This window comes from Cuculus canorus, chromosome 2 (assembly GCF_017976375.1).
Source record: "Cuculus canorus isolate bCucCan1 chromosome 2, bCucCan1.pri, whole genome shotgun sequence".
In the NCBI taxonomy this organism is placed as follows: Eukaryota; Metazoa; Chordata; class Aves; order Cuculiformes; family Cuculidae; genus Cuculus; species Cuculus canorus.
Genome location: NC_071402.1, coordinates 115629403 through 115653892, shown reverse-complemented (window position 1 = coordinate 115653892; position 24490 = coordinate 115629403). Strand labels below are relative to the sequence as shown.

The following is a 24490-nucleotide window of genomic DNA, read 5'->3' as shown; positions in this document are numbered from 1 at the left end:
AAAAATATATATATATATAGTTCAGATTTGAACTTAAGTTATGGTTATAAACATGTAATTATATAAATATACAGGCACCCTTAGGTTCCTGTATTAACTGGGAGGGAAGGGGACACACAGGGCTTCTCAGAAATAGATCACATTGTACTCTACTTTGCTCAGTTTCTGCAAATCATACCAGCCAGACAGTGTCATTCTTTCATTTGCATTACAGTAAGCACTCGAATGGCTTTATCTTCATTTCTTCAGGTTAAGTCTGGCGGTGAGACGTTCTGGTACGTTGCTGAAAGTAAACTGTTTTGTATTTTTTTTTTTTTTCACTTACAGCGACGTCCTCTTACTATTCATCACTGAGTCATCTCTTAATTACAAAAAAGAAGAATGCTTTAGGTGAGATCTTGCTGTCCAGGTAAGACAGTTTTGTTTGAGCTAGTACGTTACCAGTCATGCAACCCTAGTCCTTTTCAGAGCTGTACTGTGTTGTGCTGTGCTACTGCCTTCGTTTTGCTGTATGCTGTGGGAATTCAGCTCCTGTGTAGCCATTGTGGGGCTAGGTCTAAATTCTTCAGGGAGATCACATTTACTTGCTAAGCAATTTTGCAACAGCTGGAGCCACGTTTATGACGCTACAGCCCTAAATGAAGAAACACAGCACAATCAAGACTCAGGAATTCTTGTTTATAGAGCTGCTTTCTATGTGGTGAATTATTCAGGCATCCAACTAGAAATCCTTGGCAAGGTGATAATGTAGATGAACAAAAGGAGGAGGAAATACGCTAATGTAAATAAAGGTGAAACCAAGAGACTTTCAATGGGCTGAGTTGCAAGGGGGGAAAAAAATAAAAAAGCCAGTTATGTAAAAAACACTGTCATATCAGTATAAAAAGCTGGTTTGTCTTTTACCCGATTTCAGATTAAAGACAGTGCACAGTCAGAGAACTAGTCAGTCCTGAAGGATACTGGGTAGTTCATAAATAACAGTCAGGCTTTACAGTGGTAAGACAGGGCTCTGGTGAGCATAGCAGCAGAGGAGTCTTTTAGATGTGTGGGAGAGTATGAAGTACTGCATTCTAACACCTCTCAGATCCTGCTGCATCTGCTCTTCCCCTCCCCCCACCACCTCAAAATTAACAAACACCCTCAGCTCCAATTTGCCATCTTTATAAACTTCCAGCAGCTACAATGGTTTTTGACGGAACACGAGTAACTGCTGTAACAGAACACCTAATGATGGAATTTATTTGGACGCAAAATCCAAGGTACATTCTTCTCAAACACACATCACTGTTAGTGCTTGAAAACAGCTGTTCTATATGACATAGTATTCTGATACTGAAGTGGTGCACGGCTCCTACGGGGCAGGCTATACATCCTTAGAGGTTTGAGTCTTCCCTTACGACACCTCCTTTGTATTCATAAACATAGCATTACTGGTAAATGCAGTCAGCACTGGAAGACTTTACCTTACTTCTATTTATACGATCTTTAAAGTACAAGATGAGAATGTGAAAGGATGAAACAAACCACAAAGACTAAGCCTGGCCCCCAGTATTGCTGCACTCATCTTTGGCTCAAATACTGTCATCTGATTTCAATGACCAGTTAAATACTACAGGAGGTATGTTAGACAAAGCGTGGCTTAGCCCATCTGGTTGCTGGTCAGAGATCAAGTGATACATCTGCTTCATCTCTGCCACAAAGAGCAGAGTAACCCAGCAATTTCAGAGAAGATCACTATGGGGCTTGTTCACTTGTGCTTGATTCTGGCCTTTATATCTCAACTTCAAGCAATAAGATCTCAAGTGACAGAAATAGCTCCACTGAAACCAATGAAGCTAAGCTCTGGGAGATCAGACTCGTGCATTTTCCCTGTTTCTCAATACATTTGTTCTCTTTATCAGCCTGTTTTATGGTTTGAATCATTTTGCTATGGTTGTACATACTCTGAGATACAAAATAAGTCATATGTTTTAATTAAAATGGAAACTTATGATGTTTTAACTATCAGTTTTCCATAGGCAAATTATTTGAAATAAAGCAGGCAGTTGTAACTCAAGGACTTCAATGCTGGAACTAAGCTGGAAAGAAAATTCAGTACAGAAGACAAGGAACAACAGAAAAGGTCAGATTGAGTAAAAGTTAGTAAGAACATGCAATGCTAATCACTGTTAAGAAGAGTAAATTATAAACATGAAACTGAAGACTTCAGCATAATGGATGGCAAAAGCCAATGCCCGTAGAAAGTTATTAGGTTGTCAGCACTGGGGAAGATGGTGATTGCCAGAGTAAGCTGACTAAATCTGTAAACTTGGCAATTCAGTGGCAAGTGAAAGGCCACAGAAAATAAACCCCAGGCAATGGATACTGGAAAGGCTTTAATCCACTCATACATGCTCAGCTGGATTCTGAATTAGTTGTGATCTTTCAAGGGGACGGTCTAGGCATCACCACGGACAGCTTGATGAAGACTTCAGCTCAATGTGTAGTTGCAGTCAAGAAAGCGAGTAAGATGTTAGGCTGTATTAAAGACAGAACAATACGGAAAAATATTACAGCATGTATTTCTCTTAGAGGTCCTCAATGAATATTTTCTGGTTTATCAGCACCTTAAAAAAAAGTGACATAAAAAAATACAGGGAAAAAACTAAGAAAGAGTGGTAGAAGCAGCTCATCCTAGCTGCAAAGACATTAAGACCAAGGTAGTTTATTTGTTGAGAGGAAAAGAACTGATGACACCCATATTAAAAGTAATGCTCCTCCACACCATTTAACAGGACACCTTAAATTCATTTTTCAGCCACCTACCAATCTGTTGACTGCAGCATCACTCATCATCACCACCACGAATATTCTAAAAAGTCCCATGTTATTCTTTTTAATGCTTATCATTCAGCTAGTTAAACATTTCCTCTGAAGCAACTGCAGCAGTGTGTTGAAATGTAACAGTAATCATTTCTGGCAGAGAATTGTCATGGCTGATGCACATTAACAACTGTCTTAGAGGTGTTGCAATGACAAAAACAGCAGTAAGAGAAGATTGCTGCTGGGCCTCCTCTCTGCCCAGCCTGCGTGCATGCCACCATCATATTCTCTGCTTCTATTTGGAGGCCCACTGTAAAAGCTGAGCAATGAACCTTGAAAGCACCAACAACAGCAGACAAGGGCATATTCATAAAAATTGTTTCTTCATGTTCCTTCAGCTGCAGTTAAATGATAGAACAGGAGATAACAGTAAACAGTGTAATCACCTCTTGTGTATCTGTATTTCTTCCTCTCCTATGGCTCTGCTTACCCCTCTTAGCTATCTTCTGGGTTATTTTCTTTCCATTATCTGCTTCAGAGAAACCTCTCCATGGGTGACCATTTCCCTTTGCTTTATTCCCTTCATCTTTTTCCTCTATAGCCTGCCTCAAAACCAGACTTTAAAAGTTGTTTGAAGTCAAGATTACTCTCCCATATTTCCATTGTACCTGCATGCTACTTCAATACAGGAAAAGATATACAGTAGGACAAATGTGTGTTTAGATGTGGAGAGGGGAAGAAAACTACATTCCTATGACAATATCACTTCACATCCTGATACAAATAAACAATTTCAGGAGTTAACATTTCTAGTTCATGTAATTTGACAAACTTTAAAACAGCCACATTCTAGGAGATGGCCCTCAACTGTGCGCAGGATTTTATTTCATCATGGGGTTTACAAAATAGAGCAGTATTTATATTGATGTATTTCACATAAAAACAAAGCCTCATATTAATACACCATTTGGGTTGCACAGATAATTTAGAGTGGAAATACTAGTTTGACTGCTCAGTCTGAACATTTTCCTTAGCCATACATACTAAAATAAGTCTAATTACATAACACTTAGATAGAATGTATACTACATATTCTAGAAATAAGCCTTTCCCAAAGCAGTATTAAAATACCACAATGAAAGCTAATGTAAAGATCTTTTAATATAGATTTTCAGTCCTCTGTAACACTTTCCATCAGCCCCAGCCCTTAACAAAGAACAGCTTGGCCTCACAACACCCCTGTGAGGTAGGTTGTTGGGATTTTTTTGGTACATCTGGGAAAACTGAGGCAAAGTGGATCGAAATTACTTGCAGTTCAGTGCAAAAAGCAGAAAACCGAGGCCAAATCACACTCTGTTGGTCCTATGCTCTTTCAAAAAAATGGTCTTGCTTCTTTTCAGTGCATGCAGTTGTCTTCCATTCCAAATGGACTACTTTCTCTGGTGATTCAGTAACACCACTTGTATTCTGGCTAAGCAGCCCATTGAACTTCATTAACTTTGCTCTACCAACACATATTCTAAGCCACTGAACATAAACCCAAGCTATATGTACCACACAAGACGCTTCACAAAAAAAGGACATTTCTTCAGAGCAATTTGAATCAATGTCTCAACTTCTTAACATACAGAAGTGAAGAAGTTTTCTTAGATATGAAACAAGGTATTTCCTAATAAAATTGCTGAATTATCTCGGGATTTGTCTTTCCTTGGTTCTCTTTGGTCAACGGGTTAAACAGTTTCGTACCAATGTAAAATTCTACCTTCTCTCTGGACAGGTTTTCCTGATTCTTTTCTTTAAAGAGAAAAAATAAAATGGGATGCCTTCCTCAAGAACTGAACTTTAAACACTTTTGCTGATTTAAGGCCAGATCGATCTACCACTTGTCAAAGCAGCGCTTACCCATGCAGCGCTTACCCATGCAGCGCTTCTATCCAACCATTTACATCCCACACCCTGCCTCAGGCTATCCAGTTAATACCAGCATTTAGAAAATGGCCTTCCTAATCCCTTAATTCCTACACCTCCTGTGTTTTATTTGCATAATTTCCACTCTCCTTTTCTTTTTTTAAAATCTTCCTTCCTGCTCTATTTCACTTCAAACAGAACATGGCACAAGTTCACTGTGCTTCAGAGGCCAAACTCTAGATACATGATAGTTACGACTTATCCAAATCAAGACCCTTTAGTTCTCTTTTCTGCTGTCATTTCTTCTTCCATCTGCTAGAGCTTGCAGGTTCTCATATTAATCTCAATATAGAGAAGCTTTTCAACTTTTTATAAATGATTGATCAGCAAATACATATCAATTTCCTCCCCTTTTGTACATCCCTAATTTATATATCTGAAATTTAAATAACCATGTTATTCTTTTCATATATACACAAAATAAAGGCCTATTTACCATTAAAACCAATTTGTGAAATTAAACGCTGAAAATAGATAGGGAGAACTTGGAAACTCAATTACAATCAGGCAATGAAACCTGGATTGTGCTTACACATAAAGATTTTTAGTTACTCGATGTTTTTTTAATAAAATTTAGTTTCTTGGGCCTCTGATGCAAATTAGTCATGTAAATTATGAGGTACTCATTTCTCTGACCACGTCAGTACTGGAAAGAATAATATTATTACCTTGTAAAGATGCACCTTCTAAGCACACAAAGCCCTATCAGTCTAAAAAACCAAATATTTGCTCCATTTGACAGAAAACCACAGGCAAGTTCAAAACTGCTCAACCAGGCTGAAATCAGAAAGACAAAAAGATACAATTATTGCAAAAGCTCAGATAAGTAAACTCCAAGATGCGCAGCCCTACTAAATTTAGATTGTGTTTACTTGACCTAAACAGTGCAGGCATCTGGCCACATTGTGGTGAAAGAGCTTCCAAAAGCCAACAGATGAGGTCAAATACCAAAAACGCAGGTCCCTGTGGGGACAGGTCCCTAACATGATTTGTGCCATTAAAAGTCCATCTATTCGTATGCTTTGTAGGAGAGTGGCTTTGGACATGACTGGTAAAGCTACCTACAAAGACAAAACTGAAGTAGCAGAAGACCATCACTTCTAGTGGTCAATTTCTCTTCATTTATGAATAAGATTAAACATGGCACAGCTACAGTGGGGGATGGGGACGGGGCAAAAGTAATCCTCTCCTACACTTAGCGTGAGTGTAAGTAAATACAGATGACAGATTTCTACAGCAGGCATTTGAGAAGTCAAATTTTATTAAAATTGTCTAGTTTTTGGCATTTTAACATTCCTTAAATATAGACTGTATCACCAAGAACCACAAATCCAAATTGTTCCTTTATCAGTAAGTACTGGACATTTAAATGTTCTACCAGTAAATTGGTAACTTCATGGTTGTGTTTTTATTTTAAGCCAGAGAAAGTAAAATGGAACCTTTAAATTGGAAATTAATGACAAACCCACCATAAAAGCACGTTACAGGTTAGGAAGTTCCTGAAGTGACACACAACTGCATTTTACTGGCTGGTATCAAGAATCTCATTTCTACAACTGATAATCTTTCAATTTATGGAATGAACCTTCAAACAAGCATTCTGAAGGAATGGACATTCTTAGCATGCCTTGAAAGAATGCAAGAACAAACCAGAAAAAGTTGGACTTCAGGGTCTCAAAAGCATACTGAGCTTCCAGAGGACTGACTTTCAAAATTTCAGGCATGCAGAATAATTGTTACAAGGAAGATACTGACAACTGGCATTTTGATACTTGCTAGCAGCAATATTTAACACAAGAAACACTTTATAATAGTTTAACATTCTGTCCTATGCTGCATTTCTGATTTTTTTTTTTTCCTTTATGCCTTTAGAAAGCACCTGGAATGATATGCTTAAGAACAGCCCCCAAAATAATACCTCTAGTTGTCAGAAGCTGATGGAGTCTGGCGACAGCAACCATTCAGAGGCTCTTTTTCAATGTCTAATTTTTCAAGTGAAAAGTGAATCAAAGCTTCATTCATACTCAATTCACAATCTTAAACCAGTCCTATATGGTGAGATTAAGAAGACACCTTGACAGGCAGCAAACTAAACTTATATGGATAAATAAAAATCATATTAATATGCACCACTATGAGCCTTTAAACACAGTGCGCTTGACCATAAGGCTGACTACCCACTCCATGGCCTGTCCCTTAAGAGATCCAAATGCTCTGTTTCCTCAGCTGTTGCATGGTCATAAACTAGAAGGTAAAGATTCATTAGACTCCAGAATCCATGTATATTTCCATTTTATTTGATTTGAAACTGTTACAAGTTTTTCTTGAATTGCCAGAATTCATGCCCAAAACATCAAATAAAGACGGTACAATGGACAGTCTCATCTACCCTTCATACAGTAGACTAAAACTTGATTCGTGTGCACTGGTGATCTCAACCGCTTTTGAACATCAAGAAAAGCGCTTTAAGATTTCACATTTCTACCACATCAAGTGACCTGTCCATTTACCATGAATTTCACAGAGACCTTTAGTGACAAATCATCAGTTTTTCTGGCAACAATGTATTTTCAAGGAAGATACATGGCTCAGAGTCCAAGGTATTGATATGGGTCTTTCAGTGGGGTTTTGTTTCCAAATGAAGTTTCCATCTTTAAGAATAGTCTCTTGAGCCCTCTCTTTAATAGCAGCTTCTAGCAGAAGTTTTAGAGACAGTTAACTCTGCAAGGGCAAGGCCAGTTTTAGTCTGTGCACAAAAGAACCAGGTGAAACCCCAGCCCCACTGAAGCCAACGGCAAAATTCCCATTGGCCTCAGAAAGTAGATTTAAAGCAAGTCAGCAGTTAGTCAAAGGGAACCCAACTAGGCAATTCCTGCACTATCCTCATCCGCACAAAGTACTCCCACACACGTAAGTTTTGTTTTGTTCCCTTGTTTTTCTTGCCATTGGCAACTCTTATAGATGCTGTGTTTATTTTTTGGCATTTACTCTGAGAAGCCTCAACACTGGAGCACACCACTATTGTATACACTTCATTTTGCTTCTGATGTAAGAATTCAGAGAAGAGAAAGAGTTACAGCAGGACACTTCTGGTACTTGACAGTTTTCGTTCATCGAATCAGTGCCATTTTGCCTACTTCCACTAAATTAAGTCAGAAGTGACAACTTATACAAGTCACTGCCTTCCATTACTACTAAACTTCCTGACTTTGAATAAACATCATTTATGAGTTTTACTCAGAGGATTTCTGCCTCAAAAAACCTGCATGCTTCAGAAGTAGCCAAACAAATAAGGCTTACTAGCTTTAGTTATCTCTCCGCATACTGTTATTTTGGATATCAAGTAACCATTAGCCTTCATCAAACAACTTTTTAATAGTGGAGAATTTTTTTCTATTATCCCCACTGCCATGTATCTAATTTTTAAAAGAAAATTCTGAAGATGATAATTGGAGTCTGGATACTTCTGCGTCAAATCAAAATTCTCAAGTCTTAGTGCTTTAGGCCGAGAAAGCCAAATCTCATAAGGAAAAACAAAAAGAAACCCTATTTCACTACATTTCATTACTTAAATATACTGTGATTTGATACCAGAAACAAGGCAGGCAATTTTTTGTGGAGAACAGAATCAAAAAATGCTTCAACATACAACTGTGAAAACGGCTAATGCAAACAGACCAGTCAAACCCATCATTCCTCAAATCTGATACTGAATTGAGTTTTAATTTGGTTTGCAGTTACTTCAGGACAGCTATCTAAAAAGGTAAACAAACTACAGCTCTGTTATACTTGGATAGCATGAGTGGTATGATACGCTCCGGAAGTCTCTAGTAGGCTATGGCTACACATGACAGGATTCCTCAGAAGGGGAACAAAATACGTTCATCATTAAGGTCACTTAAATCTTTGTTATAGCAAATTGGAACCAAATGGCTGACTTCTGCAGGATTTCTGACAGGAATCCAGTAGAGCTGGTTTCAAGTTTCAGATGGCCACTAAAACAGCTGTAACCTTCTCTTCCAGAAGTTGTGATCCACATGGTGTCCACAATGAGTGCAGCAAGTCTGAGGTAGTCAACCTTTACGAAGGCTCAGTATCTGAACATAAAAAGATTTTGAAATGACCACTGGCTGTAGATATTTTTCTGAGCAATTAAAGAACACTGATGACTCTTGTTCATTTACATTAATTTGCCCCATATCCAATGGAGAAGTTGTAACATATTATGCTTCCATACTGCAGGAGAACCAATCACTTACGTCAAAGAAGTCTGCACTTGCTGCAGTAGATCCAGCAGAAATAAGGTGGCATGTTCATCATAGCCGTTAGCTGTAGTTTAGTTACCTTAGTAGAAGGGTTACCAAAAAAGCATTCCTTAATTGTAATGTATATGCAGCTCTACTGATCCCCAAGCACAGCGTACTGGTTGTCTAGCTGAAGTTTAAGTGCCTGGTTTTTTGAGACCTCATCCCTACCTCTAGTTTTGTGTTTTACTACTTCAAAGCTCTTCTCCATTTCTTTATCCCTAAGGGAAAATAAATGTAATCAGTAAATATTTTATCACTACCTTGTGAATTGTGAATTTCTAGTTGATTTCCACCCCATCCCAATAAAAACATTATGAACAAAGAACACTAAGGTCTAGACTTTTAACATAACAGCCAAACATTCCCAAGCAAATCTTGTAAAACCACAAGGTTTTACATAAGATCCAGACTCAAGCTCATCACCTGGTACAACTCTTGATTACATTCCAAATTTCAATATTAGCATTCATAAAAGTAAATTTAAGTGCATTTTTGAATAGGGCTTGTAAAGCAGAAGTCCATTTCTAGAATGCACGCTGAATTTCATCTTGGCTCAATTTGCATCATTCGAACACTAGCACATGGGTCTCAATCACAAGCAAAGGCATATAAAAAAAACCCTAAAAACCAGAAGAAATGAAATTTCTTCTAGGCTGTATTTGTCAATAACATAGTCAGCAGGAAACAAAAAAAACCCCAACAAAACAAAACCCCAAAAGTAGCCCCCAAGTCCCCAATCCCTGAGTGAATTAGGCATTCACCTAGCTATCTGTTCTGCAGGGAATGAGGTTACTGAAAGATTAGGACTCAAAAGCACGGTGAGACTCAAGTCTTCAGCACCACAAAACCAGAAAACACTTCAGCAGAATCGAGGAGGCTCACCACTGTAAGCCACAGCTCAGACAGCACATTTATTAATTTATATTTTGTATTAAACCTCATTTTTCCATCTAAGTGACCTTCACATCTTTAATGAGAAGGCAGCGTGCTCAAGACATCCTACTCATGGCTACTGACTGTAGTAACATGGAGCCTCACCATAGCCAGTATCTCACGAGACCAGATGCTGTCAAGAACAGAAAAATTCTACTTCAGGGAAATCCTTCAGCAAGTCAAAGATAACGTAACTGGCAGTCTTGTTTGGCTGTCTCACTGGGTTATGTACTATGAAAGTATTTTATGGGAAGCTCTTCCTAGAGTTGGAAAAAACAGTTAAGACCTCCCCCATATCTCTTTGCCAAACAGAATATTTTCTAAGTTATTTCTTTCCTCTGTGGAAAGATTCAAGATTAAGCTCCAAACCAAAATAAGAACTTACAGAAGGCAGTTCAAATATGTTTCCTAGGGAATTAAGGGAATGTACTTACCTTCGACTGTCTACAAGCTTGGCAGTGGACTGCAGTGATGGAAACTGCGTATCACTATAGATTTCTGGTGGTCCTTGCTGCACTCTCCGTGGCCTGCCACCCTCCCTGGCACCAGGTGGCCTGTATACACCACCAGTCTGAACTGGTTCTGGGGTTTCTGTAACTAATTATAAGAACAAGATTTAGACAAGAGAATAAGTTTATATTCATATCTGAAATAATAAAACCACACAAATTAAAGAACAGAAAAGAATCTTACAAGTATGTTTTTGCACCTTGTAAAGCTTTGGAAGCAAATCATTTAGATAAGGCTGGAAATCGGGCATCATGTAATTTAAGCTACACTTAATGGTCAAATTAAGATGTGGTTGCAGTGTATTACATCAGAAGCTCAGGGAATCAAACCACTGATGAGGACTTCATGTTTTGTATTTGAAATTTATTATCAGCTTACATTTAAAACTAGATATCTAAACACATAATTATATATTTGCCAAATCTAATTTAAAGCACTTCTGCAGACAGAGGATATCCAAATAGTTTGTATTCAAGGTAACAATATACTATGAAATAACAACAATTAATTAACTTTATCTTCTTGTCTGTATAAAAACTAAAAACACAGCAGGCCACTTTTCAATGAATTTCTCAACAGAATAGCCTGAACTCAAGTCGTGGCTAAGTAGTGTTCTTCCATTGATGTTAATAAATAGTATTTAATGAAAACTAACGTCCTATCCCAGTTAAAGAAACAGTTTTGCAATGTCATGTTCTCTGTAACCTAGAACTGAAATGAAAAGATTGCTACTATGAAACCCTACTCAAGAACTGCCATACCAGACATCAGATACTGGTTGAACATCCACTTAGCAGTACTTTTAGATCAACGGAAATGCTTCCAACAGATATTCTGCGGACTGTAAAGAAGAGCCTTTAAAAATCGAATGCTTCCACTCTCGACCTCCTTTTGAAGTAAAAACCCCTCCACTGGCATTTATTTAAAGTATCTAATAGTACTATCAATTCCATCCCTCAGATCTGTTCACAGGAGAATTTTCTCATTTGTTAGTATGTCAAACAAGCCATTAGTACGTTAGAAGGTGCCTGAACATGAACTGCTCCTTCAGCTCTACCCTCTGAGCAACCTGGAAAAAGCAACAACTCTGAGTTAAATTTACCAATGGGTTCAACAACAGGAGCTGGTGCAGGAGCTGATTTGTTCCAAGGACCAGATGATCTGTCTACACCACCACTTGTCTCCTCCCAGTTGTCACCAGTTTCTTCTCTTTTTTCACTTTCATCATCTTCTTTTTCACTATAAAAGAGAAATTCCAAGTAAGACAAACAGAGGCTTAAGACTTGCTATAACTTACACAATCACCATAGACAAGACTTCTCAGCTACTATACAGAAGAGAGTAAATTTAACCAGACTGCATTCATTCGGTAACCACTGTATTAGTCCTTCCCTCTGAGTAATTTCTGGTACGCTGCCACATAACTTGACAACTGAGAAAAAAAAATAATTCTTCAGAAAAAGACAAATTAAAACTGTACTACGTGATCAAAGAAATTGATTGTTATTTTGAGCTTAAAGATTTTTTTCTTACTAACAGCCATGCATTTGGAAGTGATGAGAAGATGAAGCAGGAAAGGGCTTACAAGTCCAGCTTCCATAAAACACTCCAGTGTTCAAGAGGAAGAAGTTGCGGAAAAGTAGTGACAGAAAACAAATCCTGAGCTCCCTTTCCCTATAATCACAGCCACCTGAGAAAATCTTATATTACTCACACATACACATAATCTACAAACAAACTCAGATAATTTTTAAAGCAGTCAAGAAAAAATAAAGAGAAAAACATGCCCTTTTTTAAAGGCAAATCCTGTGCAAAAGCCTGACTAGATTTTCTTTTGCATAGAAATAGTTGGAAATGCAAAATCATTTGCTAGACAAAGCTATTACAGAAAGCTGTGAGGTATGATGGGACATACATGGAAGGTGAGGCTGTTAAAAAAACCCAAGACATTGATCTGGACAACAGCAGCAAAGCATGAATAGAAATACTCATCAGTATCAGATAAGTTTCTGTGTAAGTAATAATCAGAGATTAAAAATACCTGTAATTTCTGAAAATTAAATGACCTTTCACTGTTCATCCAAAAGCAGCAACAACAACAGTAAGCTGGACCAAAAGCCTAAACACATCACCACTGTACTTTAAACCACAGTCAAAAGCAGATGCCTACAGACTAACCAGAACACACCAAGTATATATACATAACACCCCACCAGACACTGTGTCATATTTTCAGCAGAGAGATCTCCAGAGCTAAATAATTTATAATCTCCAGTGGGTTTTTCTTGCATTTATTTCTCTACTCTTCCCTTAAATCCACTGAGTGGTTACAAAATCCTGTGGCAGAAACTTCCACATGCCTGAAAATCTGCCATAGCATCAAAAGCATTCAGAATTCTGGCCTTTGTCTACAAAACCAAAGTACCCCCTCTTCAATCAAACAGTACTGCTAGTCAGTGAAGCAGCAGCCCACTTGTTACTTGTCCGTTCAGACACGTGATTATCCACTGTGACACTTCAATGGTATGGAGAACTTGTGCACCAAATACATACAAGTGGCCTAAAATGACCAGTTAACAGAGAGGGGTGGGGTGTTACAAAAAGTCCAGCCTAAATCAAAGAATATGTAAGACCTGCTCAAACAGTGAAGAAAGCATCTACTGCAACGGTTATAGGTGAGATGATTTTAAGATGACATCATTCTAAACACCATCAACACCTGGACAATGAGGATTACGTGACATCCTCATTCTAAGACTGAGTTCATAAAAAAATTTCTTCTGAACTGACGAAATGTTTTTCTTAACTAGGACAGCCTTAAGTAGACTTACTTTGGGCCAGACTACAGGAACAATCTAATGAAAAAAGCAACCAAAGAATCTTGGATGAGACTCTCAATTACAGTCCTGTGGGACGTTGTCATGGGACACTAGTTTTACCAGCTATATTTTCATTTTTTTAAAAATAAAAATGCAATGGTTCAGGAATCCATTCCCCAATCTGAGATGATGAATAGACTGAGGCAGATACAGCAGTCAGATGAATCAGTGGGAATCACTATGCTGCACTCCTCTCTCAGAGAAATTCCTACTTTATTATGTGTATGGAGGGGAATGTTAAGCATTTGTAACAAATATTTGAGTCCTAACCAAAAGAGAGAACAGGCAAACCTAAGTAACCCTACAAAAACCTCTATACTAGCAGAAACATACCAAACCTCTGTTTAATTGGACTCCATGGAGGCAGCTCTGAAGAAGGAAAGCATTTTTCAGACATAGGTTATGATTATACTGGAGAGCAAAAGAAAAAAGCAATACCTTATTTGCATGGACTGAACTCTAAGACCACTATAATCAACTTCTTCTTTTTGCTCAAACTCCTTCCAATCATCCTCTTCCTGTAAGAAGAGAAAAATATAAGTTGTTACCTTCTTTACACTAGCAGTAGGAAAGAATGTAACTAAGATAATACAAAGAAAACTAATGGTGAAGGTGCACTTCCATGGGAAACCAATCTGTGTGCACCACTACCAACAAGGGAAAGGATTCCAACTCCTTCCCTCCCTTAACTTACTCTGTCATCTAGGATGCACTTGTGAGCCGACTTTAACTCACTAGAACAGCTAAGAAACACCTCAGCAAAGAAGTCATTCAAGTGAGAGAAAACCAAATAATCCCTGTAAAACTCCAGCAGGATGTCAAGAGACAACACATAGTACGGAAAAGCACCAAAACAAGGGCAAGACTCCTCCCCTTTGACTAACAGTAAGCTTTTATGACAGCTTCAATGCACATGAAGCTTTAGATTTACTTTTTCATCACCTATTTCATGAACCAAACATTAAAGAACATTTGGAATAGCTTATAGTGGATTTACGACAAAGATTAATTTTGCTACATTTCACATTCACAATCACATTTACAGTCTTTCTTGTTTTCTTAATGTTTTCATAACGGTAAAAAGGAAAACTTCGAAACCACAGCAATCTTAGTATGCAAAACCAGTAGAACACATAGTCTTCGGAAAGCGCCACTTTAAGTTTTAAAAGCAGAGTTTGGATACATTCTTGGGAAAGGGGGACCCATCGAAGTGGAGCCAAATTTGTCCTACTGCATAATCAGCACATTCTGGGGTTATTAAGGCAGGCCAGAAACGGACCAGAATAAGCAATCCTTCCATGTTTAGTCACAGCTTTAAGACACGCACAGCTTAATTAGTAGTTTCCATAATTCCTATACTCTACATGAAATGTGGTTATTTTACTTTAAATACGAAGACCTTGCAAGCAAGATTTGCCAATGGCATACTCCCCTTTCTGCTGAACAGCTTGGAACACAGCTTCTTTTAAGAACGCCGCCTTAGGATCTTCTACGTTATCAAACTCTAGGAGGGAAACTTTGACCTGCTTTAAAGTAACAGCAGAAGTAGAAAGTGACCTCATGGTATTGCACCATCTGCTGAAGATTCAGTCCTTTGGAAGAGCTTTGAGCCTACAACTCTAAAATCATTTAGATTTCTTATATTCCCATGGAAACATCACAGTTTCCAACTAATATACCTTTTACATTTAATGATCTTTATTTTTAATCCAAATACAAGCTCTAGTCAAAACCAGGTATCATTTTACAAGCAAAAGAGCAAAAAAGCAGCTGAAAGATTACCACTGACCTTGGTCTACTTTAGAAAGCTACTGCAAGTGTCAAGCTCCCTTTGTTAAAAATTAGAAAAAAGGAGAGTATTCCTTAAAATTCATTTTAAAATACACAGCATTGCAAGTTGTAAGACACTAAATCAACTACGAGCATTTGCACTCTCCTCATGTCACTGTAATATGGTATAAAAAAAAATTGCTGGCAGTAAGGACCTTCCTGGCAGAAAGGCAGAGAGCTTGGCGTGCTTGGCAGAGTCAGGGGGACCTTATCACCAAGTTCCACATGCCACAAACCACAAAACCAGGTGGCTCACGGCTGGCACTTGAGGCACACAGAATCAAAAAATGGTTGGACTGGAAGCAACTATAAAGGTCATCTAGTCCAAGCCCCCTGCAGCGTGCATGGACATCTTCCACTAGATCAGGCTCAGAGCCCCATCCAACCTTGTCTTCAATGTTTCCAGGGATGGGGCATCTACCACCATTCTGGGCAACCTGCTCAGTGTTTCCCTCATCTTCAGCATAAAAAAAAATCTTTTCCTAATATCTAGTTTAAACCTCTCTTCCAATCCCAGCTCTGGCCACTACCTTGCAACAAGACCCAGAAACCAGGGAAGGCTGTGCAGAACCCAAGCCATAGAACGGGAACTGGCCCTACTTCCCTCCTCACAGATAAAAGGTGTGTTTTGAGACTGGGGAGTCCACTGGGCTTCCCTCCCAGTAGCAGCGCCTGCCGAGGGCCACTGCCCCACTCTAGGCAGGGCCTGATACTGAAAATGCTGACAAATAAAGCTCTAAGACACATTCTGCAGTTTTAGAAAGCAAACACCCTTTATGAGGCCGCGAGGGAGTGATCTCCATCAATTATGTGCACAAGACAAGAGTTGGTAACAGAAGGTATGTCCCGCTTATATGTATATATATAAATTTTCCCAGAAATCTTCTAGAATCTTCTATTACTTTCCAAGGACTAATTTTAATGTTATTATGAACTTCACAACAGTCAAATCTCTTGCTAATTTGGAACTGGCTCCAGCTGTCTGACCTTGCATTTGAGATATGGAAAGACTGCAAATAGAGGTGATTATATAAGATGACACATCTATTCACCACAGATCATACTTAACACAAGATGTTATCATTTCCAAAGAACGAACACTGTCTGGAAAAAAACACGGTTTAAAAAAAAAACATGCTATCAGAGGGACATTCTGCCTAAGATTCGAAAAATGCAATTACTTAGATGAATGACCTGAGTTGGAAGGGACCCACAAGGATCACTGAATCTAACTCCTGTCCTTGCATAGGACAGCCCCCAAATTTACATCACGTGTCTGAGGGCACTGCCCAAATGGTTCCTGAATACTGTCAGGCTTGGTGCCATGACTACTTCCCTGCGGAGCTTGTTCCAGTGCTCCACCACCCTCTCAGTGAAGAGCCTTTTCCTAATGTCCAACCTAAACCTCCCCTGGCAAATCTTCCTGCCATTCCCTTGGGTCCTATCATCGGTCACCAGAGAGATCAGCTCCTTCTCCTCCCTTTGTGAGGAAGCAGTAAACTGCTACGAGCTCCCCCACCAGTCTCCTCTCCTCCAGGCTGAACAGACCAAGTTACTTTAGCTGCTCCTCACATGGCTTCTCCTCTAAACTCTTCAACAACTTTGTGGCCCTCTTCTGGGCACTCTCCAGTAGCTTTGTACCCTTTTTATACTGTGGCACCCAAAACTGTACACAATACTTGAGGTGAGGCCACACCAGTGCGGAGCAGAGAGGGACAACCTCCTCCCTCAATCAGCTGGCAATGCTGTACTTCATGCACCCCACCCAGGACACAGCTGGCCAACTTGGCTGCCAGGGCACAGTGATAGTTCATGTTCAGCTTGTCGTCAACCAGAAACCCAGACCTCTTTCCACAGGGCTGCTCTCCAGCTTCTTGCTCCCCAGTCTGTAGGCGCACCCAGGGTTGCCGTGTCCTAGAATCTCATATCTACCCCAAGTGAGCCCCACTGATGGACTCGGTTTCTTCTTGGAGGAGAGGTGCCACGGGCAGAGGATGTCAAGGCTAGGGAAGCAGCTTTTCCCTTTCTAGAATCATAGAGTAGCTTGGGTTGGAAGGGACCTTAAAGATCATCTAGTTCCAACCCCCCCGCCATGTGCAGGGACACCTCCCACTAGACCAGGCTGCTCAAGGCCCCATCCAACCTGGCCTTGGACACCTCCAAGGATGGGGCAGCCACAACTTCCCTGGGCAACCTGTTCCAGTGCCTCACCACTCTCACGGTGAAGAAATTCTTCCTTATGTCTAGTCTAAATCTGCCCCTCTCCAATTTATACCCATTGCCCGTAGTCCTATCACTACACACCTTTGTGAATAGTCCTTTCCCGGCTTTCTTGTAGGCCCCTTTCAGGTACTGGAAGACTGCTATAGCATCTCTCTTTCTTTTCACCTCCTATGACAGTAACAGGTCCCAAACTGGAGACACCTCATCCAGCTTACTGCTCACTAAGGCACACCTGAGCATCCCGCTGTCTTCATAGAATCATACAATCACCAGGTTGGAAAAGACCTCTTAGATCATTGAGTCCAACCATTCCTATCAACCACTAAACCATGTCCCTCAGCACCTTGTCTACTCGTCTTTTCTTTCTTTCAGGTATTTGTAGAGAGCGATAAGGTCTCCCCTCAGCCTCCTCTTCTCCAGGCTAAACAACCCCAGTTCCCTCAGCCCCTCCTCATAAGACTTGTTCTCCAGCCCCTTCACCAGCTTCGTTGCTCTTCTCTGAGCACGCTCCAGAGCCTCAACATCATCCTTGTAGCGAGGGGCCCAGAACACAGTATTCTAGCTGTAGTCTCACCAGTGCCGAGTACAGGGACAGAATCACTTCCCTGGACCTGCTGGCCACGTCGTTTCTGATACAAGCCAAGATGCCACTGGCCTTCTTGGCCACCTGGGCACCCTGCTGGCTCACGTTCAGACGGCTGTCAATCAACACACCCAGGTCCTCCTCCAGGCAGCTTTCTAGCCACTCTTTCCCTAGTCACTTCAGCTGCGCACCAACCCGCCACTCCAAAACATCCAGGCCTGCGATGTCCCAGATACGAAACCTAACTCTAGGTGAGCTTAAATCAAAACATTCTACTTCTTTGTAACAGCAACTACTTGTTCCCGGCCGGCCTTCGCTCTGTCCCGCCACGGCACCCGCATGGCCGGGCGGCGCCGCTCCCCGGGGGCGGCAGTAGCGCCCCCTGCCGGCAGGAAGGCGCCTCCCGGGGCCGCAGAGGAAGCGGCGACCCGGCCCCCCCCCCCCCCGCCAACCCCGCCACTCCGGCCCCGCTCCCTCCTCGCGGCCGCACCTTGCTCTTGGCGGCGCTCGCGTTGGAAGCGGCGGCTCCGGCGCCGCTGGTATCGGCCTGGCGGGCTCCTCCGGCCGCCGCCGCCCCCGCCGCGTTGGAGGAGGCGGCGTTGGAGGCGGCATTGGAGGCGCTTGAGGCGGCGGCAGCGGCGGCGGCAGCGGCGCGGTTGCTCTTCTCCTTCCGCTTCTTCTTGTCCCGCTTGGCGAAGAAGTCGTCCAGGCTCCTCTCCTCGGTCTCCGCCATCGCGGCGGGGCGGGGAAGGAAAAGAGAGGCGGGGGGGGGGGAGGGGGGGGTGGAGGGGCAGCGGCGACCCCTGGCCCAACAGGTGAAGCGCGGCCTGGCGCTCACCGGGCGCCCCTCGCTGAGGGGGGGAGCGCGCGCGGCCGCCTCTAGCGGCTGCCCGGGCCCGCGCGAGCCCGCCCGACGCCGAGGCCTTCGCGCTCCACGTTGGTGGCCGCCGCTTGACACGGCACGAAAGGGGGTGGGAGTGGGAGGAGGTGGTGCCGCCGCGGGGCTGGGCTTGAGGGGAAGGGGGCGGGGCCTCGAGGGGCCTCGCCCTTCCCCCCTCCCTTCGTGCGCATGCGCAGCTGCGCCCCGGCCAATGAGCGGCTGGGAAGGACGTTCCAGCCGGCCAATCGGAAGCCTCGAGGAGTGGGTGGGCGTTAAGCTGGTGACGTCACGACCCGAGGAGGCTGCGGACTGGCCGAGCCGGGCGGGAGGAAGGCGCCTGCGCGCGCCGGTGTCCCGTTTTCCCCCCCACTTCCGCCTTCCCCCGCTTCCGCTTTTCGCTGCTTCCGTCTTCCGCTGAGTGAGGGGGTGGCTGTGGCGAGTGCGTTGTGACCAGGGATCCTTGGCTGCTTCCCGAGTTGCGGGCGGGGAGGGAAGGAGGACGCCCACGGAGGGTTGTGCTCACGGAGTGTTGTTGAAAGCCGCTTCCGAGTAGGCCGGGAGTGTCGGGGCGGCGCCTGCCCGCAGCCAGCCCTGCCGGCTCGGGAGCGTCTCGGTCTGTGCCGTGCTCCCCGCCCTCGGGGGAAAAGATGGGATCGTTTGATTGTAAAAGACCTTTGAGATCATCGAATCCACCCGTACCTGTCTACTACTGAATTATATCCCTGAGCACCTCGTCTACCCATCTTTAAAACATCTACAGGGATGGTAACTCAACGATCTCTTGGGCAGCCTCTTCCAGTGCTTGATAACCCTTTAGGAGATGAAATTTTCCCAAATAGCCAATCTGAACTTTTCTTGGTGTAAATTTATGCTATTCCCTCTCGCCTTGTCGCTTGCTTCTTGGGAGAAAAGACCAACACCCACCTGGCTACAACCTCCTTTCAGGTAGTTGTAGAAAGCAATAAGGTCTCCCTTTTTTTCCAGGTTGAACAATCCCAGTTCATTCTCATAAGTGTTATTCTTTGGTGTGGACTGAGATGAGTAAGGCTCAGCCTCTCCGCAGCCTAGAACAGGCCTTGCACTTAGGCTGTCATTGTAAAAGATGCAAGGAAGTAATTTAGCTTTCCTCTTGGAAGTGGTGTGGTTAAGTAAATGAGACTTGAAACACCACTGTGCCCAGGATGTCTGGATGTGTTGATGTGAACTTCCCAGCTTCTTTCCTGACTCATAGTGAAGCCTAGGGAATACTACTAAAACCAAACTTAACAGTGGGTGCCTGGGGATTGTTGTCACTAGCTTTGGGTGCTGTAGTGGCCATTAGCTGGGGAAAAATACATAGTTGTTTAAAATGCTCACTGTGGCTTCATAATACGTTGCCAGAAATTTTGTGGCAGTACATTTTGAAAAACAGCCTCAGGCTGTCATGAATCATAAGTAATTACATGAAACATTGTTTCTGATAACTGACACTGCTTGTCAGCCATCAAAAGGAGCTAGATGTTCCTACTGCTAAAGTGTGAGCCCAAATGAGAATTACCCATCAAATAAGAGTTGCTTTATATTATAGTGATATACAGTAAGCATGTTTGTATTCTTGATTTGCTATCATTTTATGCTTTGTGATATTTTCTCTTGAAATCATTGTGTGTGTATTAGAATTAAAAGTTTTTTTCAGAATTTTGAGAGTGTTTGACAGTCTCTTTTTGTCCATGAAAATACTGTTATTTAGTGTTTTCCATCCATAATTCTCAGCTTATTTGAAAAAAGGGGGAGGCACCATTATCTTTTGCAGAAAGAGGTTATATACTTTTTGTCTTTGTGAAATGTATTGTAGCTGTAAGCAACTGAATCACTGCAGTCAAGCGTTCTGTGTTTGAGAGATTTGTTACAATCTTCTTTTTATGCCTGTCATGCTGCATTCTCCCTATATTTCTCTACTACCATTGACATTCTGTACCCTTACAGGTTTTGATCCCACACAGAACTAAAAATTGCAAGCATAACAGTTCATTTGGTAACACCGAGAATAGCATGTGATCAACGACACTCTCTGTTTCATGATAGGAATAATTACTGAAGTTGAAGGCAAATTTGGTATCTGAGTCTCATTTTCTGTGTCTCCTTGGTGCACCTGCGCTCCTTTCTGGCTGTCCCCTTCAGCAGCTAGGCAGTTGCATGGCAGATGTGACGTAGGGCAGCTGGATGTGGAAGAGCATTTCATCTTCCTTTTGTTGAAGTGCTGCCTTCCCTTGCATTTGTACCCCATTACTGCCCAGGAAGCTGACTTACCTCCGCACGGCACCATGCTGTGACTTGCAAGCTCAGCACTGATAATAATATGCAACTAAGCAGCTGTATCCCTCCGCTTTTGTGGTAGATAAGCTAATAATGGCCGCTAAGTACAGTGCTTCGTCTGAATCTAAGCTACCTTTCATTTAGTTTCAGCAGCTGGCAAAATATTTTCATTGCCTTATTTTGGATAACCCCTAATATCAGGCTGAAGAATGCAAACCTGATGTCCTTTTGCTGCTGTTGGCGTCTGTCACTTGTCCCTTGCAAACACAGTGCTGTAAGGCTGGAATGACCAACTCTGAATTAGAAACTTAATACCTGTCAGGAGCAGAGTACCAAGAAACAATTCAACTTAAAGATGAAACAGACTCAGTGGAAACCATGGAAAATAGCAGCAATGTTTTAAGCCTCAGAAGGCTTAGATCCCACTTTAAAACCATGCCTCAGTTGGCACTTTAAAGGAAGCATTAGTTATGCAGTTATGCTTGGATTTGCCTCCCACCTCTAGTTTTATTTTTATGTAAAATTGTGAAAATGTGCTGTTGCACAGCATTTATAGTTCTCTGTGAAAGCATTGCATTTCTTTTATGGTTAAGGTTGTTGCTGTGCAAAACGTTAGATGCAGGGAAAAAAAATAAAAGGTCAGTGTTTCTGGTTTGGTTTTTATTTATTTTATTTTCCTCTCTCAAATTCAGCGATCCTCGATACTTATGCAGAGGCCATTTGAGGAATGGCTTACAGGCGTGGACTGGAAGAAGTAATGTTTATAATGCAGGGAACATATCCAGAATGCCACATTGCCATGACAGGAGCATGAGCTCAGCAGACAGCTTCCTACTGCACTGTGTATCACTGATCTGTGTGACCAACCTTTGGCAAGACACAGTGCTCCAGATGCCCCTGCTCAGGTACAATTTTACCAGGAGGACTCTGAGAACTTTGTTTTTTAACTCCCCCACGTAAAGCAGTGCATGCTGCAGTGTGCCTGCATGCCATGCAGTGGTGCCTGTCTACCTCCATCTGTCCTGTAGCTACAATGAGTCCTGCCATGATGCCGTTCCCTGTGCATCTTGGTGCATTTTATAAAGACTGTGGAATGAGGCACTATAGCATTTGGGAGAAGTGATGCAGCAGCCACTGTTCATGCGGAGAAACTGAAGAAAGGAAAGCTGAAGTGAATTGTGGGTGATGGAAGGGTTAGGAGCAGACTTCCATTTCCAGTCATCCAGTCTTATCCTTACTTCTTCATACCTAATTATCTCCATGCTGTTACATGAAGGTGATGATAGCACTGCAAACTGCTTTGACATTTGCAGAGCACAAACAGAAGAACACTTCATTCGATAACTCTTAGGCAGATGTCTGCTTAAGGAAGTGGGAGAAGGAGCCCTTAGGTGCAGAGCAGCTTGCGGAATGGTTCTAGCGGAGTCCTTGCCATAGCATGGGTCCCAGTTCTTTTTAGGAGCTTAACCTTCATGTCAGTTTTGGGGCACTGATTTCAAACCTCTACAGCCAGAGAGAAGTGCTGTCGTGCCCTTTTCTTCACCAGTAATTGACATCAGAAAGCAGGCAGTAGTGGCAGCAATGCATGGTATTTTGCTGAAGCATTCAATTTTACACAATGCGAGCTCAAAGTCACTTTAAAAATAATCTTTTAGCCATAGAATTGGTGCAATAATGTGTAGGCTAAAATGTAAACAATAGAATGATAGGCTAGAATACCAGTTCTTAGCTGGTGTGGTATGCTGCTACTCCGTGTGAAATCTGAAAGGAAGCATTGGGCTAGCATGGGGCTCTTCTCCCGTGGAGGCAGCAGCATGTGTTCAAGCTGTGGTGCAATAGAGGCTGGTTTTGGCTGAGGAGGAGGATGAAGTATGCTTATGGTTTGATGGTACAGCTAATCCAACCTAGTGACTAGCTGTCGCTGGGTGGGGCGGCCCTGCTTCACAGCCTTGACTAGTTTCTCTCCCCCTCCCATCCCTGTGCTGTGACTGGTACATGCCTGATGCTGCAGTTGGCCTGATTCAGGGAATCGAGTGGCAGGAACATTTCCTTGTGTTTTGTGAGGCTAATTTCCTGTTGGTTTTCCTTCCTGAACTGTCTTCTGACACATCAGACTAGTGTTGGTGCTAACACAAGTCAGAGTGATAGCAGGTGAGAGGGAGTAGAAATGTCCTTTTATACAGTAGCTGGCTGTTATATTGCATTATCTGTACCTCTGACTGCATCCAGAGTCTTCCTAACAGCAAATGTTACAAACCCCTACATGGAAATATAGATGGGACATATGCTGCAGTAGGAGATAATAAATAGTTTTCTAGTTTTGGTTTTCTTAGGAAAACCAGTTGGAAACGTTGATGTGTATTTAATGTAGCAACTGCTAGTCTAGAGGGTAAATATAAAGATAAATCAGTTTATGATCCTTAGTGGTGACAAATAGTTGTGAGAGCCTTTATTCTTTTATATTCTGTTTCCCATATCACTGAGATGATAAAAGGCTGTTAATATTTAGTAATCAGGCTGGCAAGGCTTGCTGGAGGGGCTGTGTAGCTAGCTAGGTAGCTAGCAGCAATCTGTGTAAAAGTAGAGAGAGATTTCTTCATAAGAGCTTTAACACTTAATATGAAAGCACTTTTGTTTTACAGAGGCCTACATTTGAATTCTGATGAACGAGTCGCAGGAATAATCTTTTCAATGGCTTTTGGTCTTTGTTAGGAATAGAGAGAAAAGCTGCTGGAAGTTCATTATTTATGCTTAGACGCTTCCTTCTTTTCCAGCCACTTCTCCATCCTGGAATACCTTGATGATTTTGCAAGAATCTATTTCCATTCCAATGAATAAACATCTCAGTAGGAATCAAATCTAATTTTTATGAAATACACTGGACCATTTGAACCTGTGATGTAAGTTTTGTTGGAACAAGAACTTGGAATAACATATAAGAAACTTTAAAAAAAATCCTTCCTTTCAAATCACAGTATGATTGCAGACTCATAATTTCACCAGATTTATCTCTGTCAGTGACATTTATAAAGAACAGTTTCACAGTGGCATAGCCAACCGTGTGTTTTCATACCTGAAGCATCACTAGAAAATAACAGAGCTCTGATGCCACATTATATCTTTCTGTGCTATGGGGTTCATTTGAAGATCTATAGAAGCTGCTGCCTGTAATTACAGCACACACGGGACAGAGAGAAAACCTGAAAACCTATCAGGGAAGAAATACACAAATCATATGTAAATTCCTTCTTCTTTCTCAAATGACCCTCTTATGTGTCAA

The 24490-nt window shown here is 41.9% G+C and overlaps 1 protein-coding gene across 9 annotated transcripts; it reads right to left on the bottom strand.

Annotated features, from left to right (window-relative positions):
• Window positions 1-1800: 1800 nt before the first annotated feature.
• On the bottom strand, window positions 1801-18822 carry CDV3 (CDV3 homolog). Of its 9 annotated transcripts, XR_008448375.1 has the most exons (7): window positions 18526-18822; window positions 13838-13917; window positions 11623-11759; window positions 10445-10607; window positions 9246-9295; window positions 9030-9114; window positions 4514-8867 (listed from the first exon to the last, which is right to left on the bottom strand). XR_008448375.1 is itself a non-coding variant. In XM_054057328.1 (6 exons), the coding sequence occupies exons 1-6, from the start codon at window positions 18766-18768 to the stop codon at window positions 9107-9109; spliced, it is 681 nt and encodes a 226-aa protein (XP_053913303.1). In that variant the 5' UTR covers window positions 18769-18822; the 3' UTR covers window positions 4514-9106. The 9 variants fall into 9 exon arrangements, 6 of the variants coding, with proteins under 6 accessions (XP_053913304.1, XP_053913303.1, XP_053913302.1 ...); XR_008448376.1 differs by lacking the exon at window positions 9246-9295 and having other exon boundaries at window positions 18526-18820; XR_008448374.1 differs by having other exon boundaries at window positions 9030-9295; window positions 18526-18819.
• Window positions 18823-24490: the final 5668 nt, after the last annotated feature.

Excerpts from the sequence above, each read along its gene's own strand:
- CDV3 (XM_054057325.1), bottom strand. The coding sequence starts at position 18,768 with ATGGCGGAGACCGAGGAGAGGAGCCTGGACGACTTCTTCGCCAAGCGG. Across the intron at positions 11,760-13,837 it reads GTTCAGTCCATGCAAATAAG|TGAAAAAGAAGATGATGAAA; the intron begins GTATTGCTTTTT and ends TCTCTTTTATAG. Across the intron at positions 9,296-10,444 it reads AAGCTTGTAGACAGTCGAAG|GGATAAAGAAATGGAGAAGA; the intron begins GTAAGTACATTC and ends ATTTTCCCTTAG.